This window comes from Lepus europaeus, chromosome 23 (genome assembly GCF_033115175.1).
Source record: "Lepus europaeus isolate LE1 chromosome 23, mLepTim1.pri, whole genome shotgun sequence".
NCBI classification, from domain to species: domain Eukaryota; kingdom Metazoa; phylum Chordata; class Mammalia; order Lagomorpha; family Leporidae; genus Lepus; species Lepus europaeus.
The window spans coordinates 26,304,200-26,318,774 of record NC_084849.1 but is presented as its reverse complement, the minus strand read 5'-3'; the positions used below and the strand labels follow the sequence as shown (position 1 = coordinate 26,318,774).

General features: G+C 53.9%; 1 protein-coding gene across 1 annotated transcript; it reads right to left on the bottom strand.

Annotated features, from left to right (window-relative positions):
- Positions 1-1,746: 1,746 nt before the first annotated feature.
- On the bottom strand, positions 1,747-14,467 carry SNRPD3 (small nuclear ribonucleoprotein D3 polypeptide). Its single transcript, XM_062182546.1, has 4 exons — positions 14,356-14,467; positions 12,507-12,650; positions 3,065-3,257; positions 1,747-1,973 (listed from the first exon to the last, which is right to left on the bottom strand). Exons 2-4 carry the CDS (start codon positions 12,630-12,632, stop codon positions 1,912-1,914), a joined length of 381 nt encoding a protein of 126 aa, XP_062038530.1. The 5' UTR covers positions 12,633-12,650; positions 14,356-14,467; the 3' UTR covers positions 1,747-1,911.
- Between the last annotated feature and the right edge of the window lie 108 nt (positions 14,468-14,575).

Here is a 14,575-nt window from a genome sequence, read left to right as displayed (position 1 = left end):
TGCCTGGGATAGCAGCAGCAGACGGCCCAAGTGCTTGGGCCCCTGCACCCACGTGGTGGACCTCGATGGAGTCTCCTGGCTTTGGCATGACCCAGCGGATGGAAGATCTCTTTCTTTCTCTCTCTCTGTAACTCTTTCAAATAAATTAATTAATAAAAAAACCACCTAATTTTATTTGAGCAACAGTGAGAGTTCCTATTTGCTGGTTCATGCCCTAAATGAGGGCGACGAGACTATGACGGGGTCAGGAACTCATCCAGGTCCCCCACATGGTGGCAGCAGTTCAATCACGTGAGCCTCCCAGGGTCTGTGTTCAGCAGGAAGTTGGAGCAAGGAGTCAGGTATCAACCCCAGGTACTGTGATCAGCGTCTTAACCACTAGGGCAACACCCACTCCTCATTTCTTCCCTTACTAAAACAATAGTCAAAAATCAACTCTTGCCCAAACCTAAAACAAACTCTTGAATTCCATTCACGGTCAGTGTGTCCTTAAACGGCCACCGATGTCCTACACTTGTCTCAGCGCAGCAGCACTGCCTGCCAGGACAGTAGCCAGCGGCCATTCGCGGAGCTGGGGGTTCTGGAGAGACCCCGAGGCCTCACTGTAAGTGCCCGTGGTATCTGACTGAGTCCCGATTGTTCCACAGCTCTCCTGAGCAATGCAACTCTGTTACCTCTTGGTGGCATCCTCATTACAGGTCGGATTTGAGAAAGTCACTGCCTGACGCCAGGTTGACTGAGGTGTGCAGTCGGCTTTCTCGTCCTCTTCCAGGACTGGAACCGTCTGTCCAGCGAGCACCCTGATCTGGTGTACGCTGTGCCTCACCCTGTCCTGAGCCCTGGGCAAGACTTCATTTCAGCATCTGACTTCTTCAGGCCGCTTTTCCAGTTTCTGTTTTTGTTACATTCTCTTTGCACACCTACTTGACATTAACTGTGGGTGAGCCAGTCAGCGCTAAGATGTTCTGAGATACCCACACAACCTGTCTCCAGACTGCATGGGACAGTTTGTGGAGCTGTGAGGGTGTCCCCGCCATGGGCTGAACCACTTTTTTTTTTTTTTTTTTTTTTGACAGGCAGAGTGGACGGTGAGAGAGAGACAGAGAGAGAAAGGTCTTCCTTTTTGCCGTTGGTCCACCCTCCAATGGCCGCTGCGGCCGGCGCACCGCGCTGATCCGATGGCAGGAGCCAGGTGCTTCTCCTGGCCTCCCATGGGGTGCAGGGCCCAAGCACTTGGGCCATCCTCCACTGCACTCCCTGGCCACAGCAGAGAGCTGGCCTGGAAGAGGGGCAACCGGGACAGGATCGGTGCCCTGACCGGGACTAGAACCTGGTGTGCCGGCGCCGCAAGGCGGAGTATTAGCCTATTGAGCCACAGCACCGGCTGAACCACTTCTTAACACCACTACTCTCCCCGCCTGGTCAGTCACTAGGACCTTTGGACTACAGAGGTCAAATTCCTGGGCTTTTTCTGCAAGCTGGGATTCTCTGCCTAGTTACAGCTGAGTTAGTGGCATTTTCCACAAAAAGTCACTGAACGAAGCCACATGAGCCCCTGTCTCTGGAGACAAGGGAGATGCCGCCTGTGGGTGCCTTTGCAGTCTCTCCCAGGCCTTACCCAGCAACTGTGCCTGCTGCACGGCAGCTCAAGCTCCCACCGACAACGGTGCTGGCTCTGCCCCAGGACAGCTCCCAGGGTGCAATGCTGGACCTGCTGCCAAAGCAAACTCCAACATGAACACACAGTCCTTTTCTCAAAAAACCAAACAACCAGATTTATTTAGTTTAACACTTCCCCTGATCTAAAGAGAAAGATGCCAACAGGAAACCTATGACACACACACGAGCACCCACCCTGAACCCAGATGACCTAAAAGAAAAAAGAAGGGCAAAATTCTGTTCGACGGGGAGTTATCGTCGCTTCTGGAAGATGTTTCCACGTCCCATTCCACGTCCTCGTCCTCTTGCAGCCACTGAAAGGGACAAAGAGAAGGGGTGAGGCCGGGGGCATGCTCACGGCAGGCAGCAGCCCGAGCCCCGGGACCTCCATGCTGGAAGGGACCTGATGGGCCACCTGGTCCATCCCATCTCAAGGCACAGGGTCCAGTATTGCTCTGTACAAGAGGCTGGGGGCAAAGGTGGCCTGAGAACCAGAGGGCAGGCGGACTCCCAGGGCTGGCAGCCGTGAGCGGACACAGCCTTACACACACGCCCAAGTCCCTCTGTAAATTCCGAGACAAGTGCTAAATCTGGGTGCTGGTGGGGGTATCTTATTACTGTTCTTTGAGCTTTTCTGCAGGTAAGAAGTGTTTCCTAATAGCAAAGGCAAAACCAAATCCTCCTCATGAGAGGGCACAGTAAGGCAGTTCCCTGTGACCCACAGGTTCTGGGAGGGGACGGTGGGTTTGATGGACAGATGGAAATATTCTGACAGCTACGAACTGATGCCTCAGCCCGCTGCTCTTCCGGAGCCCGGCGCTGTCTGTAAGAGAACGGGAAGTCTCTCAAGAACTCAGCCTTCCCCCCGGACCAGAGCCAGGGGCTGGGAGAGGCACAGGTGGAAATCAGGGGGTCTGGGCAGACTAACTGCCAAGCGCCTTCGCGTGCACAGCCAAGGGCTGGCGTACCTTGTGCTGAGGACAGTCCACGGCCAGAGCCAGCACTCCCGCAAACCCTTCCTTCCCCAGGACGAGGTTTTCTAGTCGTTGCGGGGGTGGGGGGTGGGGGTGGAGGGATGAGGGGCTAAGGGAGAAACAGGCATTTTAAGGGATTATATTATTGCACCTTTCGAGTCTGCCCCTGGGCGGAGCTGCCGGCCAGCCCAGCAAATGAGATGATAGCAAACCGCTGCCAGGCTTCCTGGACACAGCTTCTGGAAAGCAAAGGCCTTCCAGAAACTGAGATCGGGTGAAACCAGACACCGGCGGCTTGCAGCACCTCGCCAAGCAGTGGGTGTGGAGAGAGCTGGGGTCAGGGTCCTCCGTGCTCAGGCAGTAACACGGCCCCTTTCTCCAACAAACAAGACAAGCCCGCACTGTCAAACCAACGCCTGAGGAACACCTACCCTGGGCCTTCAGGATAGCAGCTTTGCCCCGGCCGGCGCCCGAGCCTTGGTTCTTGTTTTTCATGCTCTTTAACATCGGTGCGTTTTTCAGCATGTCAGGCAAAATCAGAAAGCGGATCTTACTGCCCCGGATGTACACCTGCTCCAGCTGTGCCACTCGGCCGTCTCTGTACGTGACCGTGATGTTGGACATCTGGAAGGGAACCGATTCATCAGTAAGGATCAACAGCACAAGCAGGGGACAGACGTACAGGGGTGAGTCCAGAAAGGCAGGGGCACTCGTACTGATGCACTGAGCACTTCACATGGACAACCCTCTCAACACCTGTGGGCCGGAACCAGCCAGCCTGGGAGAGCTGTCGATGGTGAGAAACCCTGAGTGCACCCACTGCAAATGCCTGTCCAGACTGTAACCTCCCCACTGCATGTGCCTGGTGCTCAGATACATGAGGGCCACGAGCGTGGGCCAGATGTGGTACTACCTCCGGAGTGCACGCCTTAGGAGGCGACATGACAGACTGGGGACTAAGAAGTGGAGGTGGCACTGCCTGTGCAGAGAGCTGGAACACCCGGCAGGTGTGAGACAAGAGGCTGTGGGATCATGACTGAGGACAGGGTCATCCCGTTAGAGGCCAAGGGGTCGCTCACAGCTGTGGGCAGAGGAAGGGTTCACAGGGCTGAGGCTGCACTTGGTGGTGCAAACCTGCCAGCGCCAACCACGACAGGCACATCTACCACAAACGGTAGCTTGTTTCATGAGTCTTCTGGACAGAAATGCCTGCGGTCTGCCATGGAGAGGTGACAGGCTCCAGTGTCCCATAAGCATTCTGCCGCAGGCCCTGCACCCACAGTTGATCAAATTTCCAGAGTTCCTGGGTCCTTGCCATCTTGGACTTTCCCTGAATACCACTGCCTCCGGTGCCACCGACGGACAGCAGGGATGGTTAGACTGCCCAAGGGAAAGGAACCGGCTCCAACCCAGCCTCACCACAGCAGACCTGTGACTTTGTAGAAGACAGACCTGTGTGCGACCTGGCTCAGCAGGCTGGCGGGGAGGGGTACAACCCTGGGGACACTTCTAGAGCTTCCGGAGCCTCGGTTCCCTCCCCTACAAAGTGAGGACAACACAGCATCTCGAAGTCCGCACTTCCCGAGCACTGACTGGCCCCCAGGCGCTGTCCCAGGTTCTGCACAGTAACTCACTTTATACCACGAAAGCCCACCGACGGATGGGACAGGCACGGTGGCCGTCCTGCTCGACAGCAGAGGCGGCACAGCCTGTTGGGGGCAGGGCTGTCCTCTGAGGCCCAAGTTCTTACTGCTCTATTCTCCTGCCCAGTGCCACACTGCCCCTACATGACCTGGCTGGGGTCTGAGCCAGGACTGCTGGACTCCACACACATACCTACCCACTGCATCAGACCACTACTTACTTCCCAGAATTCTTAGAGAGCAAGCTAAATAAGACGGTATGTGTCTAAATGCAGTCCCTGCTGCCCAACACAGTTGAGGCCCATGGATGGCTGATTGACAGCTACAACGTCTACTTGAGGGCCGTGCCACTGCTAAGCCACACCTCACTCCTCCCCTGACAGATACACCCACCCATTCTGACAGTCCCAAAGAGGCTAGTGCACAAGTCCAAGACTCAACCTAGGCATTTCCACAACTCCCCTGGCCGAAGCGGGGGAGTCCTGGCTCCAACCCCGAGGACCATAACCATTCTGCTTTCCACGCCAGCACCAGCAGAGCAAAGGCCGCTTGGTGAACAAAACCCCAGTACCCCAGTGCCCACCTTCCACGGCTACTCTGCTTCTGATCCTTGTGCTAATGCAACTGGGAAGGCAGCAAAACATGGCCCAAGTACTTGGGCCCCTGCCACAAATGTGGGAGACCTGGAAGGAGTTATGGGCTCCTGGCTTCGGTGTGGGCCAGCCCTGGCCATTGTGGCCATTTGGAAATGGGAGACCAGGAGGAGGCACCTGGCTCCTGGCTTTGGATCGGTGCAGCTCTGGCCATTGTGGCTTTCTGGGGAGTGAACCAGCGGATGGAAGACCTCTCTCTCTATCTTTACCTCTCTGTAACTCTGACTTTCAAATAAATAAAATAAATCTTTTAAGAAAAAAAAAGAGGCCAGCGCCATGGCTTAACAGGCTAATCCTCCGCCTTGTGGCGCCGACACACCGGGTTCTAGTCCCGGTCGGGGCACCGGATTCTATCCCGGTTGCCCCTCTTCCAGGCCAGCTCTCTGCTATGGCCCAGGAAGGCAGTGGAGGATGGCCCAAGTCCTTGGACCCTGTACCCGCATGGGAGACCAGGAGAAGCGCCTGGCTCCTGCCTTCGGATCTGCGCGATGCGCTGGCCACAGCGGCCATTGGAGGGTGAACCAACGGCAAAAGGAAGACCTTTCTCTCTGTCTCTCTCTCACTATCCACTCTGTCAAAAAAAAAAAAAAAGAAAAAAAGAAATGCTGGTTTTCATTATTCGCAACTGCAACGGATACTCTTGCCCACTATTCTGACCCGGATCAAAGTTGCCTTGAAGAGCGTGGATGCTTCCACAACCGCTGGATCAGAAGCGGGGCAGCCTGATTCTGACTGGCGCTTTGGCCGGCCTTGCAGGCAGCGGCCTAACCTGTTGTACTGTAACACTGGCCCCAGCGTGCATGATTATTAAAAGGCCATTTCTGCATGCTAAATGTCCATTCATATATTTTTCTTATGTGAATTATCCATTTTATGAGTTATGTCCACTTTTAACTGGGACATTAACATTCTTGTAAAATCTATTTCTAAATTAAATATAATCTCTTATAAAAATTATAAGATGTGCTAAGTATTTGATCACAGAGGGCCAGAGCAGTCCTCACACTTACTAGGGATCCATGGAGGAAGTTCTGGGTCCTTTCACAATGAATTCCCAATAAAATCTACAGCCATAAAACCTCCCCCAAAGACTACATAAACAGTCTATAAAATAAGAATTAGGTGTTTATTCCTACTTGTTATTCCTCACCTTAAAGCTCCTTTTATGGTTCTAATATTTTACCAAATATCTGACTAGAGACAGTCCTTACTTATTTATTTGAAAGCCAGGGTTAGACAGAAGAGAGCGCTCTTCCATCCATTGGATCACTCCCCAGGTGGTTGCAATGGCTGGCATTAGGCCAGGCAGAAGCCAGGAGCCAGAACTCCATCTAGGTCTCCCACGTGGCTTGCAGGGGCCCAGGTACTTGGACCATCATCCATTGGTTTTCTTTTTTTTTTTTTTTTGACAGGCAGAGTGGACAGTGAGAGAGAGACAGAGACAAAAGTCTTCCTTTTGCCGTTGGTTCACCCTCCAATGGCCGCTGCGGCCGGCGCATCGCGCTGATCTGAAGCCAGGAGCCAGGTGCTTCTCCTGGTCTCCCATGCGGGTACAGGGCTCAAGGACTTGGGCCATCCTCCACTGCACTCCCGGGCCATAGCAGAGAGCTGGCCTGGAAGAGGGGCAATCGGGACAGAATCCAGCACCCCGACCGGGACTAGAACCCGGTGTGCCGGCGCCGCAGGCAGAGGATTAGCCTATTGAGCCACGGTGCTGGCCCATCCACTGGTTTTCCAGATGCATTAGCATGGAGCTGGATCAGAAGTGGAGGAGCCAGGACTCACCAGTACCCATATGGGATGCTGCACTGCAAGCAGCAGCTTAACCCACTGTGCCACAATGCCAGCCCCAAACAGCTTTTCTTAATTATCTTTTTTTCTGATTTTGAAGAATCCCTAGTTCATCCCTTGAGATTTAATAAGAATAGCAGAGTTCAGGCCCACGGAGAGTTCATGTGGCTGAGAACAGAAAATGTCCCTGTTTTGTGTGTGTGTTTATTGGCCCAGCCAAGGGGTGTGGGTGGTGGTGTCTCTAGTTTTTTCTTTATTGTTTTTAAAGATGAATTTATTTTGAAAAGCAGAGCAACAGACAGAGTAATCTTCCATCTTCTGGTTTACTCCCCAAATGCCTACAATAGCCAGGGCCAGGCCAGACCAAAGCCAGGAGCCTAAATCTCCATCTTGGTCTCCCACTCAATTGGATCATCACTGGCTGCCTTCTCAGGTGCATTAGCAGGGAGCTGGATCAGAAAGAGTGGCTGGAACTCAACCTGGCACTGATATGGGATGCAGGCATCACAAGCAGTAGCTTAACCCACTGTGCCACCATGCCAGTGGAGGCCTCTAGCTTTAAGTCCTCTATCCCCATGTCCCATCTTCACTACAGACAAAAAGGAGCTGAAGAGGACCAGGTGGACGGTCACAGGGGCCCTTGGGGGATGCTCACAGCTGATAGCACACCCTGCAGCACTGGAAGGTGCCAGATGGTGCTTGCTTTGCAGTCGTGGGGTCTAGGGAGTGGGAGAGCAATGCTCCCTGTTGTCCCAGCCAAACCTCAGATGCACAGAAGTGCTGATACCCCCTGGCCCAATGAGCACCATTGATGGATTTCATTGTAGGGTTCACGCATGCATTAAGTTTCCAAATGTTAAAAAAGGCGCTATGATATCATACTGTCTTAAACACACCCAAGGGACACTAGAAGAGCTGGATCCTGAATGGGGATGTTGTTGAGGACATCACCTAACACCCAACAGGTGTTTTACCCTGCAGACACACACACCTCAGAACTGACGGCTTCCACGTACAGAGATTCAGGTTTTCAGTTGTGGGTACTGAGCACTGACTTCAGTTTACTTTCCATCCCGGCTTACCGGCACCAGGCTCTAGAAGTCTACTTTTATACTACCACATGCATTTTTAAAAAGATTTATTGCCACGAGGTTCTTCTGGGTCTCCTAAGTGAGTGCAGGGGCCCAAGCACCTGGGCCATCTTCTACTACTCTCTTCTACTACTACTACTTCTTCTACTGCTCTCCCAGGCCATAGCAGAGAGCTGGAGTGGAAGTGGAACAGCTGAGTCTCGCACCAGTGCCCATATGGGATACTGGACCCCCCCACCATATAATTTTATAAGCCATCTCTAGCCCTGTTTGAAAGGGATAGAGAATAAATACAGGGGGCCGGCTCTGTGGTGCAACTGGTTAAAGCCATGGCCTGCAGAGCAGGCATCCCACGTAGGCACTGGTTTGAGTCCCAGCTACTCCACTTCTGATCCAGCTCCCTGATGATGTGCCTGGGAAAGCAGTAGGCCCCTGTACCCATGTGGGAGATGCAGAAGAAGCTCCTGGCTCCTGGCTTCAGCCTGGCCAGCCCTAGCTATTGTGGCCATTTGGGGAGTAAACCAGCAGATGCAAAAGTTCTCTGTCTCTGTCCTTTCCTTCACTCTCTCTGTAATTCTGCCTTTCAAATAAATAAATAAATCTTAAATATATATATACACACACACATACGTATCTAGACTAAATACACTCAGAGAAAAATATCCAACAGTGTACGTGGTAGGGCCTCTCATCTGTTGTCCAAAGCTTTGTGGTGTGCCAACCAGCCCACTTCTGTCACTGAAACTTTTACTAGCTTAGGTCAAGCACTAAACTCCAGCTGCTCTCTAGCAAAGAACAAGCAGGGAGAGTGCTAGGGGGATGCCCCCATGCCCCAAGGACAAACGGACCTAGGCCAGGAAGGGAAGACAGCCGTGGGCACTGCAGGAGCCATCAGCCTCACAGTCCGAGGGAGGTGGCGGTGACCTGCACTCCGTGGTCACCACTGCCAGGCTGCTGCTGTCCAACGCGCTCAGCACTTGGCAGACACAGGAGAGCCACAGCATCACAGCCAGGGTGTGTCAGAAGCTAAACAGTGCCCCTGCAAAAACCCTAATCTCCAGTACCTTAGAATGCAATCACATCGAGAAAGAGCCTCTTCATATATGATTAGGGTGAAATGGCACGCCATGACTGACGTGCTTCTGGGCGAAGGAGACACTACAGACAGAAGATCACGTGAAGATGAGAAAACAGCCAGCTACACGCCGAGGAGAGGCCTGGCATGGGTGCTCCTCTCCTGGCTCTCAGAAGAAACCAATCCTGCCAACACCTGGACCTCAGCCTTCAGCCCTGTGGGACGTGGTAGCCCTGGCAAATACACAGGTGGGGAGGGGGCCCCCGGGAGGCAGGCTGCCCCCATCAGGTATTCCACACAGTCCACTCATTTCCTCTGTATTGCAGTTCTGAAGCTGAGGTGCTAATTTTACTTATTTTATTTATTGGCATAGACATCCGCCTGTCAGTTCACTCTCCAAATGCCTACAATGGCCTGGCTTGGACCAGGTCAAAGCTGGGACCAAGAAACTCCACTTGGGTCTCCCACATGGGCAGAGGGACCCAACTACCTGAGCCTCCATCGCTGACTCTCACAGTGTGCGTCAGCAGGAAACTGCAATTAGGAGAGGAACTGGAATTTAAACATTAATTATTTTACTTGAAAGTCAGAGAAGCAGAGGCAGAGAGAGAGAAGTCTTCCATCCACTGGTTCACTCCCCAAATGGCCACAACGGCTGGAGCTGAGCGATTCAAAGCCAGGAGCCAGGAGCTTCTTCCTGGTCTCCCACGTGGGTGCAGGGATCCAAGGAGTTGGGCCATCTTCTACTGCTTTCCCAGGCCATAGCAGGGAGCTGGATCGGAAGTAGAGCAGCCGAGACTCGAACTGGAACCCACATGGGATGCCAGCACTGCAGGCGATGGCTTTACCCACTACGCAACAGCATCAGCCCCTAGGAGCTGGAATTTAAACCCAGGCATCCCAAAAAAGGATGTGGGTGTCAAAACCACGTCTTAACCACTGCAACAAACACTGGCCCTCAAGTTTCCATTTCATTCCTGATTTGGATGACAGAGTGGGTGAGGGAGGTCAGGGTGAGCTCAGTCACACCGCCAAGGTCTACTATGCGCTTGGTGTCACGTTGGCTGTCCCTTTGAGAGACCACTAAGGTCTCCCGGTCAAACACCTTCATGTCACAAACAGGATGCCTGGAGCCCTGGAAGCTCAGCAAATTGCCCGAATAAATCGCTCTGTTGAACTTACACACTAAGAATCACTCACTGGAGCTGGCACTGCGGCACAGCAAACTAAGCTGCCACCTGCCATGCCGGCAGCCCCCGGCAGAGCGCCGGCTGGAGTCCCGGCTGCTCCACTTCCCATCCAGCTCCTCACTAATGCACTGGGAAAGCTGAGCATGATGGCCAAGGACCTGGGCCCCTGCCACCCACATGGGAGACCAGGATGGAGCTCCAGGCTCCTGGCTTGGACCTAGCCTAGCCTCGGCCGACACAGCCATTTGGAGAGTGAACCAGTGGATGGAAATGCTGTCACTGCCTCCTTCAAATAAATAAATCTTAAAAAAAAAAAAAAAAAAAAAAAAAAGAATTACTCACTACCATTAACCCCTGCCTTCTACTCACTAAATTCAAGCATCTTAAAGCTGACGAGGATGCCTAAGTCAGAGGGCTGATCGACGACAGCAGCACCCCACATGGGCAGAGAGTAGTACCATAGGCCAGGCTCAGAGCAACGCCAGCTGTGCCTGTCAGAGCTCATGCCACCCACGTCTATGGCACCAACGATGAGGAGATAAACCTAAGTCACCAGATCTCTGCCTCCCTCTGTGCCAGGAAACTGTGAGCTGGTCAACCTGACAGAAAGATGGGGGCCGTGCAAAGCTAGAGAGAAATCACAAGCAAACTCTACAAAGCTAGGGCCAGTCAGGACAATGACCTTGGGTAATGCACTTCCACTCCCCGGAGCAGTTACAGGCACGGTGCCTCGGACACTCACCACATGGGAAGTACCGAGCTAGCTTACTGCAGACAGAACTCAGCTGAACTTTGACACTGCCCTGGGGTGTGGGTGCTATTCCTGAGGTGGTGTGGGGCGTTCTCAGACCTCTCAACAGAGAACAAGCTGACGTCTCTGAGGGCCCCGTCTCCCCGGGGAGCCAGCCAATGCTGGCCCACAGCACAGGGACGAGAGCCCAGGCCACTCCTGCCCCAGGCCAGACCCCTCCGAGGAGCAGCCTCTGCCTCGCTTAGGCCTCCTCAGGGCCGCGCTGGGTCCGAAGCTCTCCCTGCTCAATCCTCCTTCCTTTACGCCGGCAAACCAGCTTCCGGGTCTGACAGTTCTGCTCCCTCTTCTTACTCTCCGTGCCATTTCCCACTACCTCACACATCCAATTGTCCTAGCAGCTACGTCTCAGGGCACCCAAAATAGCAGCGCCCCCATTTCACTGATGAGGAAGGTACGTGGCTATTAAACCTGAGGTCATACAGCCAGGGCTCAGAGTCATGTCTCTCTGATTTCTGATTCCAAAATCTAAGTTCCTTTAAAAAATAAATTATTTACTTGAGAAACAGAGAGCGCTCCCATCCACTGGTTCACTCCAAAAATGCCCGCAAAAGGTTGGCCCAGGGCAAAACCTGGAACCAAGAACTCAATCCAGGTCTCTTAGGTGAGGGACATGGACTCAGTTTCTTGCCCACCAGGGTGCACAGTTAGAAGGAACCAGGAGTGGAAGTGGTGCTCAAACACAGGCATTTAGACACAAGATACTGACATCCCAACTGGCATCTTAACCATCAGGCAAAATTCCTGCTCCCAGAGCCTGGGCTCCTAACCAGTGGTTTGAAGAATGAAGGGCACTGTGCAGTGGGTTAAGCAGCGGCCTGCGATGCCAGCATCCTGTATCAGAAAGCTGGTCCAAGTTGTGGTTGCCATGCTTCTGATCCAGTTCCCTGCTAACATGCCTCTGAAGGTAGCGGGAGACCTTGGAAGTGCTTGGGCCTCTGCCATTCAAGTGGGAGACCCAGGTAGAGTTCCAGGCTTGGCTCCAGCAACTGTGAGTATGTGGGGAATAAACCAACAGATGCACGATCTTTCTCCCTCTGCCTTTCAAATACATAAATAAAATTTTACACAAACAAAAAGCACATGTGCTGACACTCTGTAAAATAATGCTATAAAAAATACCTGATAGGGCCGGTGCTGCGGTGTAGTGGGTAAAGCCCCCGCCTGCAGTGCCAGCATCCCATATGAGCGCTGGTTCAAGTCCCAGCTACTCCACTTCCAATCCAGCTCTCTGCTATGGCCTGGGAAAGCAGTAGAAGATGGCCCATGTCCTTGGGCCCCTGTATGCAAGTGGGAGCCCTGGGAGAAGCTCTTGGCTTCAGATCAGCCCAGATAAAGCCATTGTGGCCATTTGGGGGAGTGAACCAGTAGATGGATGGAAGATCTCTTTCTCCCTTTTTCTCTCTGTTACTCTGCCTTTCAAATAAATAAATCTTTAAAAGGAGGAGTTGGGGGGGGGGGCAATTATGGGATGGAGAAGGCAAAGGCCAAAGTTAACTATTCCAAACCTCCAAATGGTTCTCCGCCCCAAGACTGTCTCTTGCTCAGGTCCACAGCCCCGGAGCCCACAGCAGTGCCTGCCACATGTCATGCATAATGGAGACGCCGCCAGCCTCCCGTACCTGGCAGTTCATGTTGTCCTCCGCCTCGATGAGCTTGCCCCGATACACCTCGCCGGTGTTGGTCTCGCAGGTCACGATGTGGCCCTCGGCCTCGTGCAGGACCTTGATCGGCACACCGATGGACATCTCGGCAGGAGGAGAGTGCTGTGGTGGGAGACACAGCAGTGAGCCCACCCTTCAGAGCCGGAGGCCGTGTGTGGTGCGCACCATGTCTCCCCCAAGGCCTGGACCCCATATAACCTAACCCCAGTGCCAAAGCTGCATTTTCTACACAAGAGCAGCTCAGCTCCTGGCTTGGAGGAGCCTTCCTGGCAAATACACGCAAAATATGAAGAGGGGAGGGACAGCGTGCTGGACAGAGGAAAGCTAACGGAAAGGAAAAGAATCTTCCACTTACCTCCTTACTCCTCACCTGCTACCATGTCCCTTTATCTAGAGACAGAGTAAGGGACACAGATACAGAGAGAGAGAGAGAGAGGTCTTCCATCCACTGGGTCACTCCCCAAATGGCTGCAAAGCCTGGAACTGCATCTGGGTCTCCCCATGTGGGTGGCAGGTGGGCTCAAAACCTCAGGCCATTATCTGCTGCCTCCCAGGAGCACTGGAAGGGAGCTGGATAGGAAATGGAGCAGCTGAGAATCAGCCTGTACTCTCACGTGGGTGCCAGCGTCACAGGTGGCAGCTTGACCAGTGCCCCACAACACTGGCCCCCTCATGTCCCTTTTCCTCAGCCAAAATAACCGTAACCAATGCGGTGTGTGTGTTGGGAGAGAGGGGCTCGGAATGTCCATGCTGAGCAACACATCTGCCAATCCACAACTGTGGGTGACTGCCATCTTGAAAACCATGATGGGGCGCAGCGGGCACACTGGCATCCCACAGGGGCACTGGTTCAAGTCCCGGCTGTCTACTGCCAATCCAGATCTCTGCTGATGGCCTGGGAAAGCAGGAGAGGATGGGCCAAATGCTTGGGCCCCTGAACCTGCGTGGGAGACCCGGGAGAAGCTCCTGGCTCTGGCCTGGCCCCCAGCTCCAGCCGATACAGTCATTTGAGGGAGTGACCCAGGGGATGGACGATCTCTCTCTCTCTGCCTGCCCCCGACCCCGACTGTGTAACTCTGCCTTTCAAATAAATGAAACTTACAAACAAACACACCAGAGGACCCAGACATATCCAGGAGAGGAGGCTGTGTTTTTATTTCAGCCTCTGACTTTCCATTCGCTTAACTGGTAAAGCTAAAGAGAAAACAGCAAAGCGGTCACAAAGGGACAACGTGCAGGAAATTGCTTATCTTGGAGGAAAAAACACGAGAATCTGTCGACGTAGTTGAGAGGCAAGCAGTGGAGCTTTTATTGAGCTAGGTAAGGACCAAGGCTGGCACGAAATAAAGCAGGGCAGCCAGGCTCGCTCCGTGAGGATCCCCAGCCCTCGGCCGTCAGAGCTGGAATGTTCCGCTTAGAGAGCACGGAACCAGCGCGGGATCTCAAGGAAGGAACGACCCAATGGAAAGGTATCAGCGTTTACAGGCCAAATCGAACACACAGGTCAGAAGCAGAGAGACTTCGGAAATGCGTGGAAAGCACGAGGGCCTGCATCAGCGCCGGAAAAGGGGGCTGGAGGCCAAGGATGACCCCGATGGAGCTCAGGGACGAGGCTAAGCAGCCAGAAGCGAGGGGGAGGTAACGAACTCACTCCCCAGGCGCAGGCGGGGCGACGCGGGTGCCTGGGTGTCCCGGCTCCCCGCTCCCTTCCCTCCCGGAGCCCCGCGCGCTTCCCTGCAGCGCGTCCTGCCCCAGCCCCCGATCCCTCACGAGCGCCTCGGCCTCCCCTTTCCCGTCCCCTACTCACCGGCTCGTGCCCCTTCTTCCTCCTCTTCGGAGCTGCGACAACTGCGAGAGAGAAGGCGTGAGCGGGGCGAATGGCGGGCCTTGCACTCCCAGAATACCACGCGCTCCCAAAATGCCGCGCGCGCGGGGACCGCCCCTGAGCGCGAGCTCGTCTCCGCTTCCTCCTTACTCCGCCGGCTGGGAAACGCGGACCCAGGTACGATAGTTCCGGCGCCGGAAGA